Source organism: Acipenser ruthenus, chromosome 36 (assembly GCF_902713425.1).
Source record: "Acipenser ruthenus chromosome 36, fAciRut3.2 maternal haplotype, whole genome shotgun sequence".
Classification (NCBI taxonomy): domain Eukaryota; kingdom Metazoa; phylum Chordata; class Actinopteri; order Acipenseriformes; family Acipenseridae; genus Acipenser; species Acipenser ruthenus.
This window is the reverse complement of record NC_081224.1, coordinates 4,732,095-4,757,398: the sequence shown is the minus strand read 5'-3', so window position 1 is coordinate 4,757,398 and position 25,304 is coordinate 4,732,095. Positions and strand designations below refer to the sequence as shown.

At 49.3% G+C, this 25,304-nt stretch overlaps 1 protein-coding gene across 5 annotated transcripts in view; it reads right to left on the bottom strand.

Moving 5' to 3' along the window:
* Positions 1 to 648: 648 nt before the first annotated feature.
* LOC117402051 (mitochondrial adenyl nucleotide antiporter SLC25A23-like) overlaps positions 649 to 25,304 on the bottom strand; it is a 99,212-nt gene continuing 74,556 nt past the window's right edge. For 3 of the 5 annotated variants that reach the window (XM_059008235.1, XM_059008234.1, XM_059008237.1), the window contains exons 6-10: positions 23,377 to 23,529; positions 22,930 to 23,037; positions 22,525 to 22,692; positions 20,920 to 21,070; positions 649 to 1,438 (exon numbers count right to left, since the gene is read on the bottom strand). In XM_059008235.1, the coding sequence (XP_058864218.1) occupies positions 1,254 to 1,438; positions 20,920 to 21,070; positions 22,525 to 22,692; positions 22,930 to 23,037; positions 23,377 to 23,529 (765 nt within the window). In that variant the 3' untranslated portion in view covers positions 649 to 1,253. Of the gene's footprint in view, positions 1,439 to 18,858; positions 20,551 to 20,919; positions 21,071 to 22,524; positions 22,693 to 22,929; positions 23,038 to 23,376; positions 23,530 to 25,304 lie in introns of those variants that run through there. The other 2 variants (XM_059008238.1, XM_059008236.1) reach the window with 2 other exon arrangements.

The window sequence follows — 25,304 nt, the reverse complement described above, 5'->3', positions numbered from 1 at the left end:
TTGAATAATCAATAGATATTTACATATTCCCACATGATTCTTGCCACACACCGGTTTGAAACATGTTTCTAACCGGACACATGCTGCAAGCACTCTATTATAACACACACATACTGCATATACACACAAAACCTGAGACAATAAAATAATGCCTGTCTCTGTGTTAATTTGCACTGGGTCTGGTCAGGATTTTGCAGCATTGAAGATTTTTTTTGCTGTAGACACCAGATTTGTTTTTCACACAATGCACCGTTTGGAACTTAACAAAATCAACAAATAAATAAATAAACATACCGTTAAGGATCTGCTCCTAGTGGCTGATGAGTTAATGACACTAAACCAGTGCAAGACACATGCTTCTCCACTGCAGAGCTGGCTCTTTAGGATTGGCAAGATGTTCATTTTTTAACCGCCAAATATGGCTTCCTCTCCCCATTATTATTTTTGTTGGGGGGTGTTGCATGCTGGGAGTTGTAGTTCCAAGTCGTAGCCTCCATCTTGGTCAGAGTGGTTAGGGACTTTCAAATATAGCACAGTCCAATAAATCGAATGTAACTCAGCAGATCAAATCGGATCCATTTTTACACACACACACACATTATATATATATATATATATATATATATATATATATATATATTTTTTTTTTTTTTTTACAGTCTATACAGTGAATCAGTATCATTTTGTTCATATTTCACTAGTTTGATTAACAGTACATTCTACAGCTATGACCAAAAGTTTTCCATCACCCTATATAATTAACTTTTGCTTGATAAAGTCAAAATGAATCCTGCTGAATAATGTTACATTAACATATTGAATTACATACCGCTTTGCCCATATATTTAACAAAAAACGGACAAATTGAAAAATGTGACATTTCAAAATCTAACACAAAATACTGTACTACTATTACGGCTCCCCGCTAGTTTCTTTGACTACACAATGTTAAATACAATATCTAAATTATGTTAATTTCTTCAATCCTAAAATCCCAGGTGATGCAAAACATTTGGTCATAGCTGTGCTTTAAGTCCTATGGTTTATGTATAAGAGCCCTTCACTGATTCACTGTTTCCAGTATAGTAAAATAAATAACTCTTTACTAAAAAAATTGAGTGTGGTTGTGCGCTTCGGTTTGATAAAGCTGAGAAACTGTCTCCCTGTGTCGGCCATGTTGGCTCCAGGTCTCCTATAGCTCCCCACACAGCTCCTCCACCGAACTGCAGCCTGAATGGAGCCGGTTTCCTCTTTCACTTGGAGGCCACCCCCAGCACCCTCTTCATGTTCTCGTAAACCACGTAGCTGATGCTGACGGCTGGGATGACCTTCATAAAGTTGGGGGCAATGCCCCTGTAGAGCCCTGGTACCCCCTCTCTGGAGACTATGTGTTGGAACAGAGCAAACATGGAGAGCTGGGGTGCCCCCTCCACTGTGGCTGCAATGCACAGAGGGGTACAGGTCAGTACAGGGCCGCCGAGAGCCGTCACGGGCCTCGGGGAAGGATTGGTTTGTCCCACTGCCGCCCCCGCACCCCCCCCCCCCCACCCCCCACAGGACTACATTCATCCGACTTTGTAGTATACTGTAGTCTAAACCAAGCTTCTAAACCAAGCAATGATACTTGCAACCTTAGCAGTGTCTGAGGAAGATCATTTCAACCGATACAGTATTTTGATAATGGATTTGAATTTTGAAAAAAATACGTAAAAATTGCTATGCCTTTTTTTCAGCTTTTTGGTGTAGTAAAATATGAAATGCGAAAGTTCAAATCATTGTGTGGCGTTGGGCCCCGGGGAAATTTCCCCGTCCTCCCCGCCATCTCGATGGGCCTGGGTCAGTATAGAGAGAGAGAGAGAGACACACACAGGGGGGTACAGTTCAGTATAGAGAGAGAGACACACAGGGGGGTACAGGTCAGTATAGAGAGAGAAACACAGGGGGGTACAGGTCAGTATAGAGAGAGAGACACACAGGGGGGGTACAGGTCAGTATAGAGAGAGAGACACACAGGGGGGTACAGGTCAGTATAGAGAGAGAGGCACACAGAGGGGTACATGTCAGTATAGAGAGAGACACACAGGGGGGTACAGGTCAGTATAGAGAGAGAGACACACAGGAGGGTACAGGTCAGTATATAGAGAGAGAGACACACAGGGGGGTCAGTATATAAGAACACAAGAACCTAAGAACATAAGAAAGTTTACAAACGAGAGGAGGCCATTTAGCCCATCTTTCTCGTTTGGTTGTTAGTAGCTTATTGATCCCAGAATCTCATCAAGCAGCTTCTTGAAGGATCCCAGGGTGTCAGCTTCAACAACATTACTGGGGAGTGGTTCCAGACCCTCACAATTCTCTGTGTAAAAAAGTGCCTGTGACGGGGTACTGCCCCGTCTTTATGATCATGGTTGGGACTGGCAGGGAGGGGGTTAAAATTCCTCCCTGCTAGAAAAACATGTGAGAATGTGGCTGGAGCCCTAATTGACTAATCAGCAATTATTGAATAATTGGGCTCCAGCCACAGGGGATAAAAGCCAGGGGAGAGGCCCTGGCTAGGAGAGAGAGTAGGGGAAGGAGAATTCTAGAAGCAGGAGTGTGTTTGTATGGGCTGTTTTTCTGTTCCAGTGAAGGCAACGCCCAGCCTGGAAACTTTATTTTGTAAGTTTTTGTTTTGTGTTTGTATTTTGTGTTTGAAACCTTTTTGATTGGCCCTTGTGCTGGTTTTTTTGTATTTTTGTTTATTAAAAACTTTATTTTTGAACTTTATACTGTCTCTGAGTCTCAAACCTCGGTCCATCCTGTCACAGTTGGTGTCAGAAACGGGATAGCGCCACCTGGAGGCTCAGAGCAGTATCTTTTTTTTTTTCTTGAATTTTGGGAGGTTTTTTTTGTTTTTTTTTTGGTAAATGGGGAAGAAGAGCAGACAGCGGCAAAGGCAGGAGATGCAGCAGCCGAAGAAATGTAGGCTGCTGCAACAACAGCCACCCCAGCTGGAGGACCCAGCGAGCCTCTTCCCGTGGTGTTCCTGGTGCGGGAAGGAGGATCATCGGTGGAGGTCCTGTCCAGATGGGCTACCAGCTGACTGGTGTGGGTACTGTGAGGTGGATGGCCACAACTGGGCAGGATGCCCCCACAATCGGGACCAGGAGCAGCTGCAAACCCCGTCCTCGGCAGCCACCCCACCACTTCCTACATCACCGCCTTCACCACCATCCCAGGAAATATGGGACTGGTTGATGCACCCTGAGGCGGACCTCTTCCACGACCTCCCCATAGTTATCAACACGCTGTGGTGTCGAGATGGGGGGAGGTGGGAAAAGTGGGAGGAACAGCATCACCCGGCGTCCTTCGCAGAGCTGGCCCTGATGGTCGTTAATTACCTGGCGGTAGATATGGGAGATGCCCCAGTCATTCCAATAAAGAAGGTGGAGCTGCCGTCCCGAGAGCCAGAAGGGGAGGAGCTGCCGTCCCGAGAGCCAGAGAGGGGTGAGCTGTCGTCCCGAGAGCCAGAGAGGGGTGAGCTGTCGTCCCGAGAGCCAGAGAGGGGTGAGCTGTCGTGCCGAGAGCCAGAGAGGGGTGAGCTGTCGTCCCGAGAGCCAGAGAGGGAGCAGCCGTTGTCCCGAGAGCCAGAGAGGGGTGAGCCGCTGTCCCGAGAGCCAGAAGGGGAGGAGCCGCTGTCCCGAGAGCCAAAAGGGGAGGAGCCGCTGTCCCGAGAGCCAGAAGGGAAGGAGCCGGCGTCCCGAGAGCCAGAAGGGATGGAGCCGGTGTCCCGAGAGCCAGAAGGGGAGGAGCTGCCGTCCCGAGAGCCAGAAAGGGAGGAGCTGCCGTCCCGAGAGCCAGAAGGGGAGGAGCTGCCGTCCCGAGAGCCAGAAGGGGAGGAGCTGCCATCCCGAGAGCCAGAATGGGGGCCGCTGCCGTCGCCCAGAGAGGGGGAGCCCGAATGTCCACAGCCCGAGAGGGAGGAGCCCGAACGTCCACAGCCCGAGAGGGAGGAGCCCGAACGTCCACAGCCCGAGAGGGAGGAGCCCGAACGTCCACAGCCCGAGAGGGAGGAGCCCGAACGTCCACAGCCCGAGAGGGAGGAGCCCGAACGTCCACAGCCCGAGGGGGAGGAGCCCGAGCGGGAGGAGTCGGTGCGTCCACGGCCCGAGCGGGAGGAGTCGGTGCGTCCACGGCCCGAGCGGGAGGAGTCAGTGCGTCCACGGCCCGAGCGTGAGGAGTCGGTGCGTCCACGGCCCGAGAAGGGGAAGCCCACAGGCCTAGGGCTGAAGGGACCTGTAGGGGAAGAATACAGGCTGTTTCCGCCTCCGCCCGCAGAGGGAGACGAGCCGCCGTTACCGCCTCCGCCCGCAGAGGGAGACGAGCCGCCGTTCCCGCCTCCGCCAGCAGAGGGAGACGAGCCGCCGTTCCCGCCTCCGCCAGCAGAGGGAGACGAGCCGCCGTTCCCGCCTCCGCCAGCAGAGGGAGACGAGCCGCCGTTCCCGCCTCCGCCAGCAGAGGGAGACGAGCCGCCGTTCCCGCCTCCGCCAGCAGAGGGAGACGAGCCGCCGTTCCCGCCTCCGCCAGCAGAGGGAGACGAGCCGCCGTTCCCGCCTCCGCCAGCAGAGGGAGACGAGCCGCCGTTCCCGCCTCCGCCAGCAGAGGGAGACGAGCCGCCGTTCCCGCCTCCGCCAGCAGAGGGAGACGAGCCGCTGTTCCCGCCTCCGCCAGCAGAGGGAGACGAGCCGCTGTTCCCGCCTCCGCCAGCAGAGGGAGACGAGCCGTTGTTCCCGTCTCCGCCAGCAGAGGGAGCCGGGCCGCCGTTCCCGCCTCCGCCGCCAGAGGGAGCCGGGCCGCCGTTCCCGCCTCCGCCGCCAGAGGGAGCCGGGCCGCCGTTCCCGCCTCCGCCGCCAGAGGGAGCCAGGCCGCCGTTCCCGCCTCCGCCGCCAGAGGGAGCCGGGCCGCCGTTCCTGCCTCCGCCGCCAGAGGGAGCCGGGCCGCCGTTCCCGTCTCCGCCTCCCGAGGGTCCGCTGCTGCTGCCGTCGCCTCCCGAGGGTCCGCTGCTGCTGCCGTCGCCTCCCGAGGGTCCGCTGCTGCTGCCGTCGCCTCCCGAGGGTCCGCTGCTGCTGCCGTCGCCTCCCGAGGGGTACTGCCCCGTCTTTATGATCATGGTTGGGACTGGCAGGGAGGGGGTTAAAATTCCTCCCTGCCAGAAAAACATGTGAGAATGTGGCTGGAGCCCTAATTGACTAATCAGCAATTATTGAATAATTGGGCTCCAGCCACAGGGGATAAAAGCCAGGGGAGAGGCCCTGGCTAGGAGAGAGAGTAGGGGAAGGAGAATTCTAGAAGCAGGAGTGTGTTTGTATGGGCTGTTTTTCTGTTCCAGTGAAGGCAACGCCCAGCCTGGAAACTTTATTTTGTAAGTTTTTGTTTTGTGTTTGTATTTTGTGCTTGAAACCTTTTTGTTTGGCCCTTGTGCTGGTTTTTTTGTATTTTTGTTTATTAAAAACTTTATTTTTGAACTTTATACTGTCTCTGAGTCTCAAACCTCGGTCCATCCTGTCACAGTTGGTGTCAGAAACGGGATAGCGCCACCTGGAGGCTCAGAGCAGTATTTTTTTTTTTTCTTGAATTTTGGGAGTTTTTTTTTTTTTTTGGTAAATGGGGAAGAAGAGCAGACAGCGGCAAAGGCAGGAGATGCAGCAGCCGAAGAAATGTAGGCTGCTGCAACAACAGCCACCCCAGCTGGAGGACCCAGCGAGCCTCTTCCCGTGGTGTTCCTGGTGCGGGAAGGAGGATCATCGGTGGAGGTCCTGTCCAGATGGGCTACCAGCTGACTGGTGTGGGTACTGTGAGGTGGATGGCCACAACTGGGCAGGATGCCCCCACAATCGGGACCAGGAGCAGCTGCAAACCCCGTCCTCGGCAGCCACCCCACCACTTCCTACATCACCGCCTTCACCACCATCCCAGGAAATATGGGACTGGTTGATGCACCCTGAGGCGGACCTCTTCCACGACCTCCCCATAGTTATCAACACGCTGTGGCGTCGAGATGGGGGGAGGTGGGAAAAGTGGGAGGAACAGCATCACCCGGCGTCCTTCGCAGAGCTGGCCCTGATGGTCGTTAATTACCTGGCGGTAGATATGGGAGATGCCCCAGTCATTCCAATAAAGAAGGTGGAGCTGCCGTCCCGAGAGCCAGAAGGGGAGGAGCTGCCGTCCCGAGAGCCAGAGAGGGGTGAGCTGTCGTCCCGAGAGCCAGAGAGGGGTGAGCTGTCGTGCCGAGAGCCAGAGAGGGGTGAGCTGTCGTCCCGAGAGCCAGAGAGGGAGCAGCCGTTGTCCCGAGAGCCAGAGAGGGGTGAGCCGCTGTCCCGAGAGCCAGAAGGGGAGGAGCCGCTGTCCCGAGAGCCAGAAGGGGAGGAGCCGCTGTCCCGAGAGCCAGAAGGGAAGGAGCCGGCGTCCCGAGAGCCAGAAGGGATGGAGCCGGTGTCCCGAGAGCCAGAAGGGGAGGAGCTGCCGTCCCGAGAGCCAGAAAGGGAGGAGCTGCCATCCCGAGAGCCAGAATGGGGGCCGCTGCCGTCGCCCAGAGAGGGGGAGCCCGAATGTCCACAGCCCGAGAGGGAGGAGCCCGAACGTCCACAGCCCGAGAGGGAGGAGCCCGAACGTCCACAGCCCGAGAGGGAGGAGCCCGAACGTCCACAGCCCGAGAGGGAGGAGCCCGAACGTCCACAGCCCGAGAGGGAGGAGCCCGAACGTCCACAGCCCGAGGGGGAGGAGCCCGAGCGGGAGGAGTCGGTGCGTCCACGGCCCGAGCGGGAGGAGTCGGTGCGTCCACGGCCCGAGCGGGAGGAGTCAGTGCGTCCACGGCCCGAGCGTGAGGAGTCGGTGCGTCCACGGCCCGAGAAGGGGAAGCCCACAGGCCTAGGGCTGAAGGGACCTGTAGGGGAAGAATACAGGCTGTTTCCGCCTCCGCCCGCAGAGGGAGACGAGCCGCCGTTCCCGCCTCCGCCCGCAGAGGGAGACGAGCCGCCGTTCCCGCCTCCGCCAGCAGAGGGAGACGAGCCGCCGTTCCCGCCTCCGCCAGCAGAGGGAGACGAGCCGCCGTTCCCGCCTCCGCCAGCAGAGGGAGACGAGCCGCCGTTCCCGCCTCCGCCAGCAGAGGGAGACGAGCCGCCGTTCCCGCCTCCGCCAGCAGAGGGAGACGAGCCGCCGTTCCCGCCTCCGCCAGCAGAGGGAGACGAGCCGCCGTTCCCGCCTCCGCCAGCAGAGGGAGACGAGCCGCCGTTCCCGCCTCCGCCAGCAGAGGGAGACGAGCCGCTGTTCCCGCCTCCGCCAGCAGAGGGAGACGAGCCGTTGTTCCCGTCTCCGCCAGCAGAGGGAGCCGGGCCGCCGTTCCCGCCTCCGCCGCCAGAGGGAGCCGGGCCGCCGTTCCCGCCTCCGCCGCCAGAGGGAGCCGGGCCGCCGTTCCCGCCTCCGCCGCCAGAGGGAGCCGGGCCGCCGTTCCCGCCTCCGCCGCCAGAGGGAGCCGGGCCGCCGTTCCTGCCTCCGCCGCCAGAGGGAGCCGGGCCGCCGTTCCCGTCTCCGCCTCCCGAGGGTCCGCTGCTGCTGCCGTCGCCTCCCGAGGGTCCGCTGCTGCTGCCGTCGCCTCCCGAGGGTCCGCTGCTGCTGCCGTCGCCTCCCGAGGGGTACTGCCCCGTCTTTATGATCATGGTTGGGACTGGCAGGGAGGGGGTTAAAATTCCTCCCTGCCAGAAAAACATGTGAGAATGTGGCTGGAGCCCTAATTGACTAATCAGCAATTATTGAATAATTGGGCTCCAGCCACAGGGGATAAAAGCCAGGGGAGAGGCCCTGGCTAGGAGAGAGAGTAGGGGAAGGAGAATTCTAGAAGCAGGAGTGTGTTTGTATGGGCTGTTTTTCTGTTCCAGTGAAGGCAACGCCCAGCCTGGAAACTTTATTTTGTAAGTTTTTGTTTTGTGTTTGTATTTTGTGTTTGAAACCTTTTTGTTTGGCCCTTGTGCTGGTTTTTTTGTATTTTTGTTTATTAAAAACTTTATTTTTGAACTTTATACTGTCTCTGAGTCTCAAACCTCGGTCCATCCTGTCACAGTTGGTGTCAGAAACGGGATAGCGCCACCTGGAGGCTCAGAGCAGTATTTTTTTTTTTTCTTGAATTTTGGGAGTTTTTTTTTTTTTTTTTTTTGGTAAATGGGGAAGAAGAGCAGACAGCGGCAAAGGCAGGAGATGCAGCAGCCGAAGAAATGTAGGCTGCTGCAACAACAGCCACCCCAGCTGGAGGACCCAGCGAGCCTCTTCCCGTGGTGTTCCTGGTGCGGGAAGGAGGATCATCGGTGGAGGTCCTGTCCAGATGGGCTACCAGCTGACTGGTGTGGGTACTGTGAGGTGGATGGCCACAACTGGGCAGGATGCCCCCACAATCGGGACCAGGAGCAGCTGCAAACCCCGTCCTCGGCAGCCACCCCACCACTTCCTACATCACCGCCTTCACCACCATCCCAGGAAATATGGGACTGGTTGATGCACCCTGAGGCGGACCTCTTCCACGACCTCCCCATAGTTATCAACACGCTGTGGCGTCGAGATGGGGGGAGGTGGGAAAAGTGGGAGGAACAGCATCACCCGGCGTCCTTCGCAGAGCTGGCCCTGATGGTCGTTAATTACCTGGCGGTAGATATGGGAGATGCCCCAGTCATTCCAATAAAGAAGGTGGAGCTGCCGTCCCGAGAGCCAGAAGGGGAGGAGCTGCCGTCCCGAGAGCCAGAGAGGGGTGAGCTGTCGTCCCGAGAGCCAGAGAGGGGTGAGCTGTCGTGCCGAGAGCCAGAGAGGGGTGAGCTGTCGTCCCGAGAGCCAGAGAGGGAGCAGCCGTTGTCCCGAGAGCCAGAGAGGGGTGAGCCGCTGTCCCGAGAGCCAGAAGGGGAGGAGCCGCTGTCCCGAGAGCCAGAAGGGGAGGAGCCGCTGTCCCGAGAGCCAGAAGGGAAGGAGCCGGCGTCCCGAGAGCCAGAAGGGATGGAGCCGGTGTCCCGAGAGCCAGAAGGGGAGGAGCTGCCGTCCCGAGAGCCAGAAAGGGAGGAGCTGCCGTCCCGAGAGCCAGAAGGGGAGGAGCTGCCGTCCCGAGAGCCAGAAGGGGAGGAGCTGCCATCCCGAGAGCCAGAATGGGGGCCGCTGCCGTCGCCCAGAGAGGGGGAGCCCGAATGTCCACAGCCCGAGAGGGAGGAGCCCGAACGTCCACAGCCCGAGAGGGAGGAGCCCGAACGTCCACAGCCCGAGAGGGAGGAGCCCGAACGTCCACAGCCCGAGAGGGAGGAGCCCGAACGTCCACAGCTCGAGAGGGAGGAGCCCGAACATCCACAGCCCGAGGGGGAGGAGCCCGAGCGGGAGGAGTCGGTGCGTCCACGGCCCGAGCGGGAGGAGTCGGTGCGTCCACGGCCCGAGCGGGAGGAGTCAGTGTGTCCACGGCCCGAGCGTGAGGAGTCGGTGCGTCCACGGCCCGAGAAGGGGAAGCCCACAGGCCTAGGGCTGAAGGGACCTGTAGGGGAAGAATACAGGCTGTTTCCGCCTCCGCCCGCAGAGGGAGACGAGCTGCCGTTTCCGCCTCCGCCCGCAGAGGGAGACGAGCCGCCGTTTCCGCCTCCGCCCGCAGAGGGAGACGAGCCGCCGTTCCCGCCTCCGCCAGCAGAGGGAGACGAGCCGCCGTTCCCGCCTCCGCCAGCAGAGGGAGACGAGCCGCCGTTCCCGCCTCCGCCAGCAGAGGGAGACGAGCCGCCGTTCCCGCCTCCGCCAGCAGAGGGAGACGAGCCGCCGTTCCCGCCTCCGCCAGCAGAGGGAGACGAGCCGCCGTTCCCGCCTCCGCCAGCAGAGGGAGACGAGCCGCCGTTCCCGCCTCCGCCAGCAGAGGGAGACGAGCCGTTGTTCCCGTCTCCGCCAGCAGAGGGAGCCGGGCCGCCGTTCCCGCCTCCGCCGCCAGAGGGAGCCGGGCCGCCGTTCCCGCCTCCGCCGCCAGAGGGAGCCGGGCCGCCGTTCCCGCCTCCGCCGCCAGAGGGAGCCGGGCCGTCGTTCCCGCCTCCGCCGCCAGAGGGAGCCGGGCCGCCGTTCCCGCCTCCGCCGCCAGAGGGAGCCGGGCCGCCGTTCCCGCCTCCGCCGCCAGAGGGAGCCGGGCCGCCGTTCCCGCCTCCGCCGCCAGAGGGAGCCGGGCCGCCGTTCCCGCCTCCGCCGCCAGAGGGAGCCGGGCCGCCGTTCCCGCCTCCGCCGCCAGAGGGAGCCGGGCCGCCGTTCCCGCCTCCGCCGCCAGAGGGAGCCGGGCCGCCGTTCCCGCCTCCGCCGCCAGAGGGAGCCGGGCCGCCGTTCCCGTCTCCGCCTCCCGAGGGTCCGCTGCTGCTGCCGTCGCCTCCCGAGGGTCCGCTGCTGCTGCCGTCGCCTCCCGAGGGTCCGCTGCTGCTGCCGTCGCCTCCCGAGGGTCCGCTGCTGCTGCCGTCGCCTCCCGAGGGTCCGCTGCTGCTGCCGTCGCCTCCCGAGGGTCCGCTGCTGCTGCCGTCGCTTGGGGTCTTCGGGGATCCTGCTTCGCCTGGGGTCGCTACACTGTGGCCGGAGCCCCACGGAGGGGAGTTGCTGACCATGAAGAGGGGGAGGGAGGTCAGGAGACCAGCTCCCCCAGCTGCACTTTCGCGGCAAGATGGTGTGTGGCCGGAGCCCCGGAAGAGGGAGCTGCTGGCCACGAAGAATTGGGTGGTGCCGGACGTCCCACCATGGCCACCCCCATGGACACTGTGCTTCCCCCTCTTCTGGGACTGAGACTGAGGGGGGAGGTGGCCATTTAGGCCATGTTGTGCTTGGCACAAGGGGGGGGATATGTGATGGGGTACTGCCCCGTCTTTATGATCATGGTTGGGACTGGCAGGGAGGGGGTTAAAATTCCTCCCTGCCAGAAAAACATGTGAGAATGTGGCTGGAGCCCTAATTGACTAATCAGCAATTATTGAATAATTGGGCTCCAGCCACAGGGGATAAAAGCCAGGGGAGAGGCCCTGGCTAGGAGAGAGAGTAGGGGAAGGAGAATTCTAGAAGCAGGAGTGTGTTTGTATGGGCTGTTTTTCTGTTCCAGTGAAGGCAACGCCCAGCCTGGAAACTTTATTTTGTAAGTTTTTGTTTTGTGTTTGTATTTTGTGTTTGAAACCTTTTTGTTTGGCCCTTGTGCTGGTTTTTTTGTATTTTTGTTTATTAAAAACTTTATTTTTGAACTTTATACTGTCTCTGAGTCTCAAACCTCGGTCCATCCTGTCACAGTGCCTCCTATTTTCTGTTCTAAATGCCCCTTTATCTAATCTCCATTTGTGACCCCTGGTCCTTTTTTCTTTTTTCAAGTCAAAGTCGTCCCACGGGTTGACATTGTCTATACCTTTTAGGATTTTGAATGTTTGAATCAGATCGCCGCGTAGTCTTCTTTGTTCAAGACTGAATAGATTCAATTCTTTTAGCCTGTCTGCATATGACATGCCTTTTAAACCCGGGATAATTCTGGTTGCTCTTCTTTGCACTCTTTCTAGAGCAGCAATATCCTTTTTGTAACGAGGTGACCGGAACTGAACACAATATTCTAGGTGAGGTCTACATTACTTCCCTTGATTTAAATTCAACACTTCTCACAATATATCCGAGCATCTTGTTAGCCTTTTTTATAGCTTCCCCACATTGTCTAGATGAAGACATTTCTGAGTCAACATAAACTCCTAGGTCTTTTTCATAGTTCCCTTCTTCAATTTCACTGTCTCCCATATGATATTTATAATGCACATTTTTATTGCCCGCATGCAATACTTTACACTTTTCTCTATTAAATTTCATTTGCCATGTGTCTGCCCAATTTTGAATGCTGTCTAGATCATTTTGAATGACCTTTGCTGCTTCAACAGTGTTTGCCACTCCTCCTATTTTTGTGTCGTCTGCAAATTTAACGAGTTACAGAGAGAGAGACACGCAGGGGGGTACAGGTCAGTATAGAGAGAGAGAGACACACAGGGGGGGTACGGGTCAGTATTGAGAGAGAGAGGCACACAGGAGGGTACAGGTCAGTATATAGAGAGAGAGACACACAGGGGGGTACAGGTCAGTATAGAGAGAGAGACACTTAGGGGTACAGGTCAGTATAGACACGCACGCACACGTGCACACACACACAGATATAGTTGACATGTGATCGTGGAGATTTAGTTATATATTAAATTATTTTACACGTCAAAATGTTGTCAATCTTTAATCAAAATTAAAATGCTTCAGTAATATAATCTAATGACATGCTGCATCCATAATATTAGTATGACAAGGTCGTATTTTTACATTTTAATATTAGCATAGCTGTAACTTTATTACAGTTTAGACATGGCAAAACGTACGCCTACCACTGTCAGTTTAAAAAAAAAAGTATAGGCCCTATACAGTACATTGTTTTGTGTGCATGTCTTAAGCATTAACATTTATTGTTACACATACAATTATGTTTATTTAAAAAAGGTTTAAAAGTGTTTTTTTAATTGGGATAGGGTGAAGAAAATTAACCAGAAATGGCCAGACAAAAGTTTAGTTCAATATACTGTATCTCTTTCTCATTTTATGGTTGTGCACTATGGGAATTTACCATTTTTAAAATCATGCTGATATACAGTAGCCTACATACACTGTATGATCTCTCTTTCTTACAATAGCTAGGTTGGTTGGTATTGAACTACAGGTACCTCTTTCTTACAATAGCTAGGTTGGTTAGTATTGAACTACAGGTACCTCTTTCTTCCAATAGCTAGGTTGGTTGGTATTGAACTACAGGTATTTACCACAGTTTAGCAAAGGCATTAACTCTTTAGTTTTTATCTCATTCATGTATTGTTTCTTCCCAAACTTGTAATTGAAATACATGCATGATGATAACCAGTCTCCTGTTCGTTTTCTGTCCTAATTATACAAAGTACTGTATGTAAAAATAAATGAAACAACAAAGCACATAATACAAAATAATAATAATACTGTATAAGCAACACTTTTCAAGTACATCGTGTGATTGATCTGCACCGTGGCCTAGTTAGTAACGGCAGCATGGGGGGCTCCCGAGTGGCGCATCCAGTAAAAGCACTCGCTAGAGTGCAGGATGCGCTTTATAGCCTGCACGTCGCCGGTTCGAGTCCAGGCTATTCCACAGCCGACCGTGGACGGGAGCTCCCAGGCGGCGGCGCTCAATTGGCCGAGCGTCGCCCGGGGGGAGGGAGGGTTAGGTTGGCCAGGGTGTCCTCGGCTCACCGCGCACCAGCGACCCCTGTAGTCTGGCCAGGCGCCTGCGGGCTTGCCTGGAAGCTGCCCAGAGCTTCGTTCTCCTCCGACGCTGTAGCTCTGAGGCGGCTGCACGGTGAGTCTGCAGAGTGTAAAGAAGCGGGCGGCTGACAGCACACGCTTCGGAGGACAGCGTGTATTCATCTTCGCCCCTCCCGAGTCATCGCAGGGGTGGTAGCGGTGAGCTAAGCCTAAAAATAATTGGGCATTTCAAATTGGGGAGAAAATAATAAAAACTAATTGGCAACGACTACATTTAAAAAAAAAAAAAGTAATGGCAGCATGGAGCTCAATTTTTTCCATGACTGGAAAATCACTCGTATACCTGTCCATACTAGTTAACGTTTATTACACAAACAGAAATACACATTAATATCACAGGCTACTTACAAATTTAATTTTAAATGATGTATTTGTTGCTAATATATATTACATTCCCTTATCTAGCGTCATACTGTCGAATATATCCAATCTACTTACTAATATAAATGATACTTACAAAATTTATTTGAAATTATTTATTTTTTGTTAGGCTATTATATATCTGATCTACAGGGATATTCAAATTCTCTCTAGGGTCATACTCTCGAAGAACTCATTTATAGAAATTATACTTACAAAACTCATTTAAAATTATTTATTGTCTGTTAATATATCCGATCAATTTATTTCCTGGGCTCGATTCACTTATTTCCCAGCTTAAACTCGTAGACATTAGAAATAATGGAGCCTCCCCTTTAAATTCTAGTGCTTGATCAGCTTATTTCTCAGGACACCGGCAGGATCAGAGTCGGATCAGCGCTTGATCTAATGATGTTTTAAAACGGAGGCATTATTTGAAGACGAAGACCAGAGCGTGTGTTTCGTGATCGATAAAATCAGATTTACTGATTTTTTGTATGCATGTTTGCATCACATCCTGTTGCAGATTAGGACTATTGTAATATTAATTTTTATAAAAATAAAAAAAAAACACCAGTTTGGTACAATTTAAAAACACACTGCTAAACGAGCCAAACAGCGAAGCGCCAAAATATGTAACAGTTCTAAAGAAATAATTGAATCCATATTTTTTTAAAGCTTTGTTTTAATTTTTTTTTCTTCGTCAGTAAAAATATATACTGGAATTAATTTAATTCAGTTGCCCCTAATACACAAATACATGTTATCTTGTTCCATTACGATGACAACAGTGATGTAACTGAACCACGAGGATTGTGTTGTAACAGCTATGTGAAAGACATACCGATGTCCCAGGAAATAAGTTGATCGGGAAATAAGTTGATCAAGCTCTAGAATTTAAAGGGGAGGTTCCATTGTTTCTAATGTAAACAAACCTAGGCCAGGAAATAAGTAGATCGAGCCAGGAAATAAGTTGATCGGATATATTAATGAACAATAAATAATTTAAAATTAATTTTTGTAAGTATAATTTATATCAATTAGTAGATCGGATTTATTCAGCAGTATGCTGCTAGATAAGATGATGTGAATATTGCTTTAGATCTGATATTAGCCTAAGAAAAATGCATAATTTAAAATGACTTTTTGTCACACGGCTGGCTGAGTGGTGACGTCAGAACCAGGAAATGAATAACACAGACAGATGAAATGAAATGATGAAAGCGCATGCTTGCGTCGGTTTATTATAAAATAAAAAGGTTTTAACAAAACACAGGACACGGCACTTGAGCCAAAATAAATAGACGAACAAAATGATAAAGCAGTAAACGAACAGACAAACAAACATGGTGAGTGAAATAATACTTCTTCTTCTTATTATTATTATCTTGGTTTCTTTTCCTTTCTCCTTCTCCACACCCGTTCTCCACTCACCGAACACACAACCCCGAGTGAGTAAAACGTGCATCTATATATACTGTTGTGCTGGGATTCAATTACTAATTAATTATTCACTTGAATCCCAGCACGTGAATTAATTACGTGCAACCTCGTGCTCACATATTAAATACTTTAAATGCACGTGAAGTGATGTGCAATCCCGTGCCTAAATACAACTATACATTTTAAATAATTTGTGCTGCACACACCCATTTATATCCTGTGCAGCCATCTCTATACGCCAACATTAACACACCACACACAACATATAACACAGAAATGCACACAGGGGCGGAGCACATTGCCACACTTTTGTACGTATAGTACTGTGCAAAAGTTTTAGGCAGGTGTGAAAAAATGCTGTAAAGTAAGAATGCTTTCAAAAATAGACATGTTAATAGTTTATATTTATCAATTAACAAAATGCAAAGTGAGTGAACAGAAGAAAAATCTACACCAAATCAATATTTGGTGTGACCCACCCTTTGACTTCAAAACAGCATCAATTCTTCTAGGTACACTTGCACACAGTTTTTGAAGGAACTCGGCAAGTAGGTTGGCCCAAACATCTTGGAGAACTAACCACAGTTCTTCTGTGGATTTAGGTAGCCTCAGTTGCTTCTCTCTCTTCATGTAATCCCAGACAGACTCGATGATGTTGAGATCAGGGCTCTGTGGGGGCCATACCATCACTTCCAGGACTCCTTGTTCTTCTTTACGCTGAAGATAGTTCTTAATGACTTTCGCTGTATGTTTGGGGTCGTTGTCATGCTGCAGAATAAATTTGGGGCCAATCAGATGCCTCCCTGATGGTATTGCATGATGGATAAGTATCTGCCTGTACTTCTCAGCATTGAGGAGACCATTAATTCTGACCAAATCCCCAACTCCATTTGCAGAAATGCAGACCCAAACTTGCAAGGAACCTCCACCATGCTTCACTGTTGCCTGCAGACACTCATTCGTGTACCGCTCTCCAGTCCTTCGGCGAACAAATTGCCTTCTGCTACAGCCAAATATTTCAAATTTTGACTCATCAGTCCAGAGCACATGCTGCCATTTTTCTGCACTCCAGTTCCTGTGTTTTCGTGCATAGTTGAGTCACTTGGCCTTGTTTCCAAGTCTTCCATGAAGGCCACTTCTGACCAGACTTCTCCGGACAGTAGATGGGTGTACCAGGGTCCCACAGTTTTCTGCCAATTCTGAGCTGATGGCACTGCTGGACATCTTCCGATTGCGAAGGGAAGTAAGCATGATGTGTCTTTCATCTGCTGCAGTAAGTTTCCTTGGCCGACCACTGCGTCTACGGTCCTCAATGTTGCCCGTTTCTTTGTGCTTCTTCAAAAGAGCTTGGACAGCACATCTGGAAACCCCTGTCTGCCTTGAAATTTCTGCCTGGGAGAGACCTTGCTGATGCAGTATAACTACCTTGTGTCTTGTTGCTGTGCTCAGTCTTGCCATGGTGTATGACTTTTGACAGTAAACTGTCTTTAGCAACCTCACCTTGTTAGCTGAGTTTGATTGTTCCTCACCCAGTTTTATTCCTCCTACACAGCTGTTTCTGTTTCAGTTAATGATTGTGTTTCAACCTACATATTGAATTGATGATCATTAGCACCTGTTTGGTATAATTGTTTAATCATACACCTGACTATATGCCTACAAAATCCCTGACTTTGTGCAGGTGTACCTAGAAGAATTGATGCTGTTTGAAGGCAAAGGGTGGTCACACCAAATATGGATTTGATTTAGATTTTTCTTCTGTTCACTCACTTTGCATTTAGTTAATTGATAAATATAATCTATTAACATGTCTATTTTTGAAAGCATTCTTACTTTACAGCACTTTTTCACAACTTTTGCACAGTACTGTATAATTTACATTAACATGTAGATCGGATATATTCGACAGTATTATGCTAGATAAGGGAATGTGGATATCGCTGTAATATATATTAGCAGCAAATAAATAATTTCAAATGAATTGTATGATTGTACATTTCTGATTGTGTATTTCTGTTTGTGTAACAAACGTTAAACTAGCAAAATGTGTTACGTATTAATGTTATTTTGCATTTTTGGAGGTGTTTTTGTTTTGGGAAGCACTACAGTATGGACAGCAGGTAGTAAGGTTACAGCTATACTAATATTAAAATGTATAAAATACGACTTGCCCTGCTAATAATATGATGGATGCAGCATGTCATTATATTACTGAAACATTTTAATTTTGATTAAAGATTGACAACATTTTGACGTGTAAAATCATTTAATATATAAATAAATCTCCGTGATCACACAAACTACATCAGACTGATACTGATGTTATAGAAGCATAAAAAGACAGAGGTTTAAAACAGTTTACCATAAAAACAGTCGTCGATTGCACATTTTAACACACTTTAAAGTTCATACGAAAAGACAGTGGCACGAACAGAAACTCCAAGGACTGCCTGTGGGGTGTTTCTGTGTGAATGGGGTTTAGTGTCTCTGTGTGAGTGGGGTTTAGTGTCTCTGTGTGAATGGGGTTTTAGTGTCTCTGTGTCAATGGGGTTTAGTGTCTCTGTGTCAATGGGGTTTAGTGTCTCTGTGTGAATGGGGTTTTAGTGTCTCTGTGTGAGTGGGGTTTAGTGTCTCTGTGTGAATGGGGTTTTAGTGTCTCTGTGTGAGTGGGGTTTTAGTGTCTCTGTGTGAATGGGGTTTTAGTGTCTCTGTGTGAATGGGGTTTTAGTGTCTCTGTGTGAGTGGGGGTTTAGTGTCTCTGTGTGAATGGGGTTTTAGTGTCTCTGTGTGAATGAGGTTTTAGTGTCTCTGTGTGAGTGGGGGTTTAGTGTCTCTGTGTGAATGGGGTTTTAGTGTCTCTGTGTGAATGAGGTTTTAGTGTCTCTGTGTGAATGAGGTTTTAGTGTCTCTGTGTGAATGGGGTTTTAGTGTCTCTGTGTGAATGGGGTTTAGTGTCTCTGTGTGAATGGGGTTTTAGTGACTCTGTGTGAATGGGGTTTAGTGTCTCTGTGTGAATGGGGTTAGTGTCTCTGTGTGAATGGGGTTTAGTGTCTCTGTGTGAATGGGGTTTTAGTGACTCTGTGTGAATGAGGTTTTAGTGTCTCTGTGTGAATGAGGTTTTAGTGTCTCTGTGTGAATGAGGTTTAGTGTCTCTGTGTGAATGGGGGTTTAGTGTCTCTGTGTGAGTGGGGTTTTAGTGTCTCTGTGTGAATGAGGTTTTAGTGACTCTGTGTGAATGGGGTTTTAGTGGACTCTGTGTGAATGGGGTTTTAGTGACTCTGTGTGAATGGGGTTTTAGTGACTCTGTGTGAATGGGGTATTAGTGTCTGTGTGTGCAGAGAAATGTGATGATCAACTATACTAAGTGGACCAGTAACTGGGGTGGCAGAGTTTTATAGCTCTGGGTGGAACATATCATAAGGTGACCGCTGGGTGAAGCACAATGACCTGTACTTAACCTGTGGTATATATCATAAGGTGACCGCTGGGTGAAGCACAATGACCTGTACTTAACCTGTGGTATATATCATAAGGTGACCGCTGGGTGAAGCACAATGACCTGTACTTAACCTGTGGTATATATCATAAGGTGACCGCTGGGTGAAGCACAATGACCTGTACATAACCTGTGGTATATATCATAAGGTGACCGCTGGGTGAAGCATGATGAGCTGTACTTAACCTGTGGTATATATCATAAGGTGACCGCTGGGTGAAGCACAATGACCTGTACTTAACCTGTGGTATATATCATAAGGTGACCGCTGGGTGAAGCACAATGACCTGTACTTAACCTGTGGTATATATCATAAGGTGACCGCTGGGTGAAGCACAATGACCTGTACTTAACCTGTGGTATATATCATAAGGTGACCGCTGGGTGAAGCACAATGACCTGTACTTAACCTGTGGTATATATCATAAGGTGACCGCTGGGTGAAGCACAATGACCTGTACTTAACCTGTGGTATATATCATAAGGTGACCGCTGGGTGAAGCACAATGACCTGTACTTAACCTGTGGTATATATCATAAGGTGACCGCTGGGTGAAGCATGATGAGCTGTTTGATGGAAATTGTTTTATGGCCAATTTCATAAGAATAGATAAAAGGTAACAGTTAAGGGGCTGTGACAGAGAGCAAATGAATCAGAGTCAACAATCCTGACCTGTGAGGGCACGGTATAACAGGAACAGTGTGCCCCGGACTGGATAGTTTGATAGTTCATTCCAGGGTCAGTCGGAAGTCGGCCATCCAAAAAGGGGAAGATAACGAAATGGTGAGTGTTTCTATTTGTTTTGTTAATCACTCCATTTGTATTTAGTAGACGGCTAACAACTGGGAGCTTTCGCTGTTCCAGCCAGCATTAAAAACCCAGATTCCAAATACTGCACTAGTCACAAAATGTATTCACCATCAGCACTGGAGCACCGCGAGAAAGGACGCAGAGCCGTGCCTGTATTCTTGTGTTATTATTTCAGGACTGAAACCCTGTTTTGCTTACCTGTGCAACTACACATTGCTTTGTAGTTCCCAGCATTATTATTTAACTTTGCCAAACCATGAAAACAATTAAAGAACTGTTGGGACCGTGAACACTGTTTGTTGTTGTTTGAGCACTGCATCACCTGCGCACTACAAGGTTAGTATATGGTCAGCCAGTCAGGGTAGTTATGAGACACGCTGAGCTCCTATCCACCACCTGAAGGAGTCATATACCGATGCCTGGTTAACTTTCAATTATGAGTCATTTGAGTCTTACTCATACTTTATTAATAATCATTGATAATGACAACCGAATTAATGTTGTAATTGTAAGAGATTGAGTTTCATAACACGTGTCTCAGTGTGTGTATGTCAGTGTCTCTGCGTCTGTGTGTCAGTGTCTCTGTGTCTGTGTGTGCGTCTGTATGCCAGCGTCTGTGTGTCTGTCTCTGCATGTCTGTCTGTGTGTCAGTGTGTGCCTCAGTGTCTGTGTCTCAGTGAGTCAGTGTCTGTGTCTCAGTGTCAGTGAGTCAGTGTCTAAATATCTGTGTCTCAGTGTCAGTGTCTCTATGTCTCAGTGTCAGTGAGTCAGTGTCTCTGTGTCTCTCTCAGTATATGTGTCTTAGTGTCTCTGTGTCCATAGGCGGCGAGTTATATGTGCCTGTGGTGCCCGTGCTCCACCAATATTGAGGTACCTCGTTACAAAGGATATTGCTGCTCTAAAAAGAGTGCAAAGAAGAGCAACCAGAATTATCCCGGGTTTAAAAGGCATGTCGTATGCAGACAGGCTAAAAGAATTGAATCTATTCAGTCTTGAACAAGGAAGACTACGCGGCGATCTGATTCAAACATTCAAAATCCTAAAAGGTATAGACAATGTTGACCCAGGGGACTTTTTTGACCTGAAAAAAGAAACAAGGACCAGGGGTCACAAATGGGAGACTAGATAAAGGGGCATTCAGAACAGAAAATAGGAGGCACTTATTTACACAGAATTGTGGGAGTCTGGAACCAACTCCCCAGTAACGTTGTTGAAACTGACACCATGGGATCCTTCAAGAAGCTGCTTGATGAGATTCTGGGATCAATAAGCTACTAACAACCAAACGAGCAAGATGGGCTGAATGGTCTCCTCTCGTTTGTAAACTTTCTTGTGTTCTTATGTGTCTGTGTCTCAGTGTCTCCGTGTCTGTCTCAGTGTCTGTGTCAGTCTCAGTATCTGTGTCTGTGTCTCAGTGTCTTTGCGTCTCAGTGTCTGTGTCCCTGCTCACCTTGCGCCTGCATCCTGGTGCGGATCAGTGCGAGGGGGTAGCTTGCGAGCTGTCCGCAGGTACTGGAGGTCGTTCCACAGGCTAACAGAACCAGGATCCCTGGGTCAGGAGAGTTGTGGCTGTAGTTCTGAAGCCAGGCATTCTTTAGGGTCTGAGAGAGAGAGAGAGAGTGAGAGTGAGAGTGAGAGTGAGAGTGAGAGAGAGAGAAAGAGAGAGAGAGAGAGAGAGAGAGAGAGAGAGAGAGAGAGGTGTTAGTCCAATGGATGACTTGGGCCCTGCAGGGCCAACTATTTTAAAAAGCTTTTACTCAGTCTTTAAGTACTGCTTTAAAAAAAAATAGTATAATGTCTCACAAAGGTTGAACCAAACAGCTAAATTAAATATTGTTTCAAGTCCTCTTAAAACACTCTGCATGTGTTTTGTTTCTTAGCATCAACATGATTTTTTTTCCTTCCTTCCAAGAAATTCCTTTAAAAAATAGAAATCGCTTTTAAAATATTGCCCATATGTCGCACTGAGCTCCCCAATGAGACTATTTTGCATTAGGAGTGCAGTATCCCATTTAAATGAGTGCTGTATCCCATTGAAGTGAGTGCTGTATCCCATTGAAGTGAGTGCTGTATCCCATTAATGTGAGTGCTGTATCCCATTGAAGTGAGTGCAGTATCCCATTGAAGTGAGTGCAGTATCCCACTGAAGTGAGTGCTGTATCCCATTGAAGTGAGTGCTGTATCCCATTGAAGTGAGTGCTGTATCCCACTGTAGTGCAGTATCCCACTGAAGTGAGTGCAGTATCCCATTGAAGAACATAAGAAAGTTTACAAATGAGAGGAGGCCATTCAGCCCATCTTGCTCGTTTGGTTGTTAGTAGCTTATTGATCCCAGAATTTCATCAAGCAGCTTCTTGAAGGATCCCAGGGTGTCAGCTTCAACAACATTACTGGGGAGTTGGTTCCAGACCCTCACAATTCTCTGTGTAAAAAGTGCCTCCTATTTTCTGTTCTAAATGCCCCTTTATCTAATCTCCATTTGTGACCCCTGGTCCTTGTTTCTTTTTTCAGGTCAAAGAAGTCCCCTGGGTTGACATTGTCTATACCTTTTAGGATTTTGAATGTTTGAATCAGATCACTGCATAGTCTTCTTTGTTCAAGACTGAATAGATTGAATTCTTTTAGCCTGTCTGCATACGACATGCCTTTTAAACCCGGGATAATTCTGGTTGCTCTTCTTTGCACTCTTTCTAGAGCAGCAATATCCTTTTTGTAACGAGGTGACCAGAACTAAACACAATATTCTAGGTGAGGTCTTACTAATGCATTGAAGGCTCTCAATAGGTTTGATGAGACCACCAGGGGCTACTCTTTGGTAGAAGACAGTACAAATAAGCAAAGAGCAAATAAACTGTTCAAGCATACACAACTGGAGCTGTGTTGTGTACAGTCTGTATAACCCTCGCTCTCTTTCCTTTTTAATGTCTTTGCTGCTATGCAGTCAGCTTACTTAATTTTAGCAAACCAAACTTATTTTATGTTACCAGTCTTACTCTTTGCATGTATTTTTTTGTACAATTCTATACGGTCTCCCTGTAGGGGTTTTGGGGCGCACCTCATACACGGCCAGGTCGATGCCTGCGTAGGGGATGATGCCCAGCATGTTGGGGACATACCCCTTATAGAACGCCCGCACCCCCTCTTTGCGCAGGATCTGTCGAGCACAGTCCCACATGCCAGAGTACTGGCCAGTCTTACGCAGGGTCAGACGTGTCTTCAACACCTGGGAGAGGACAGGGAAACCAGCAATTATTAACAGCCATTATAGCAATAACTAACAAATATTACCGATGACTAACAATGATTAACAATAAATAAGATGCTTACCATTTACAGCATTTATATGCACTAGAAATTCGTCCTTTTGTAATTGACAGACAAGACAAAGTTATCTCTCTATCCTCCATGGGGTAGATGATAGACAGATAGACAGACACAAGGCTGGCTGCCTCTCTCTTACCTCCATGGGGTAGATGATGGTCTGTGCTGTGGCCCCTGCCAGGGACCCCGCAACAAAGCGCTCCTGCACCCGCAGCGTCCCCTCGTTGCCTCTGATCGCTCTCTTGATCTGCACAGAGAAACATGCAGAGACACAGAGAGCTCAGAATAGCACAGGGACACAATACAACACAACACACCACAGCACAGCACAACACAACACACTCCTGCCCTGCCCTGCCCTGTAGCACAGGAGCATCTTACAGTGTGTTCGTTTAAGATTATTTATACAGATCCTAAAAAAGCCTCTGTAAACTCAATGACAAACATTTTGACTTTAAAAGTCTTTCCTCAATGTGCTCAACAACTTTCTTTTATAACCCTGTATAACATCACTCTGTTTCACTCATTGGGTTAATTCAGGGTCTGTGAACCCCCGGGAGCTGCAGCTCTGTCGAGGGCCACTCACCTGCTCGTAGGCCATGAACTTGATGGCGGACTCGGGTGCGATTTTGAGAACGTTGATTCCGTTCCCCCGCCACAGCGAGCGTAAGCCCCCCTCCGCAACCATCCCCCGCAGACCCCTCAGCACATGCAGGCTGCGATCCCTCGAACCGTGAACCTGGAGAGGAGGGGGAGCAGTGTAAACGAGTCACTACAGGAGTCAGAAGAAATTCTAATTCAAATAGTCTTCATGGCATGACAAGTCATACAAGCATTGCAAGAGTTATGGTAGCAAATGTACAGAAATATTAGACATTATATACACAGTGCCGTGAAAAAGTATTTGCCCCGTCTGATTTTCTGCATTTTTGCATATTTTTGACACTGAATGTTATCAGATCTTCAACCAAAACCTAATATTAGATAAATGGGACCCTGAGTGAACAAATAACACAAAAATTTGATACAAGAAAGTTATGCAACGCCCCAGTGAGAAAAAGTAATCGCCCCCTTAGACTCAGTAACTGGTTACTCCACCTTTAGCAGCAATAACTGCAACCAAACACTTCCTGTAGTTATTGATTAGTCTCTCACAGCGGCGTGGAGGAATTTTGGCCCACTCCTCCATGCAAAACTGCTTCAACTCAGTGACATTTGTGGGTTTTCGAGCATGAACTGCTCGTTTCAGGTCCTGCCACAACATCTCAACATCTTTAGGTCTGGACTTTGACTAGGCCATTCCAAAACTTTAAATTTCTTGTTCTTCAACCATTCTGATGTAGACTTGCTTGTGTGATTGGGATCATTGTCTTGCTGCATGACCCAGCTGCGCTTCAGCTTCAGCTCACGGACGGATGGCCTGACATTCTCCTGTAGAATTCTCTGATACAGAGCAGAATTCATGGTTCCTTCAATGATGGCAAGGCATCCAGGTCCTGATGCAGCAAAGCATCCCCAAACCATGATACTACCACCACCATGCTTGACCGATGATATGAGGTTCTTACTGTGGAATGCAGTGTTTGGTTTTCACCAGAAATAACGGGGCCCATGTCGGCCAAAAAGTTCCACTTTTGACTCATCTGTCCATAGAACATTGTTCCAGAACTCTTGAGGATCATCCAGGTGCTTTTTGGCAAACTTGAGACGAGCATTCCTATTCCTGGGCTGGGACTGTGAACCGGGACTTTGGGGACTAAGAGGGGAGGTGGCCGAAAAGGCCATGCATGCTGCGCACAAGGGGGGGCATGTGTGGCGGAGTGTCCCGCCCCAATATATATATTTGGCACTGTTTTGTTATTGTTTGTATTATTGTTTTTTTTTTCGTATTTGTTTTTGTTTTTAAATTTTATGCATCCTTACTAAACTCGTACAGACTGTGGCCGAGGGGTAATAAGATAATTAACAGCTGTAGAATATAAAAGCCTCCAGCTGTCCGCGCTAAATAGGAGAGTGTACAGAGGAGAGTACGGGAGAGCGAGCAAGGAGAGCAAAAAAACAACTGTCAAAAACAATTGCTATATTTAAATATACGTCTTTCTGTTTATTTGTTTGGCCAATGTGCCTTTTTGTTTTGTAGTGTTTCGTTTTGTTTAAATCTTTTGTTTTGCTATAACTTAATAAAAACACTGAGCGCCGTAGCACGGCAGTTTCATCTGCCATTCATTGTTTGGTTTCTGTTACTTCCTGGTTCGTGACGTCACCTCACACGCCACTCAACTGCACTCAGCCACAGGGGGGCAATAACTTTTTCACACCTGAAGATTGCATGTTTGATTACCTTGCACACCAAACAAATGAAAGAAGCACCAAACTTTGGTGTCATTTTCCTCTCAGACTCCCTCTATATACTACTAAAACCCACAAAAAAATCTGACCAAATACAATGTGAAAAAATGCAGAAAATCAGACAGGGGGCAAATACTGTGTGTGTGTGTGTGTATATATATATAT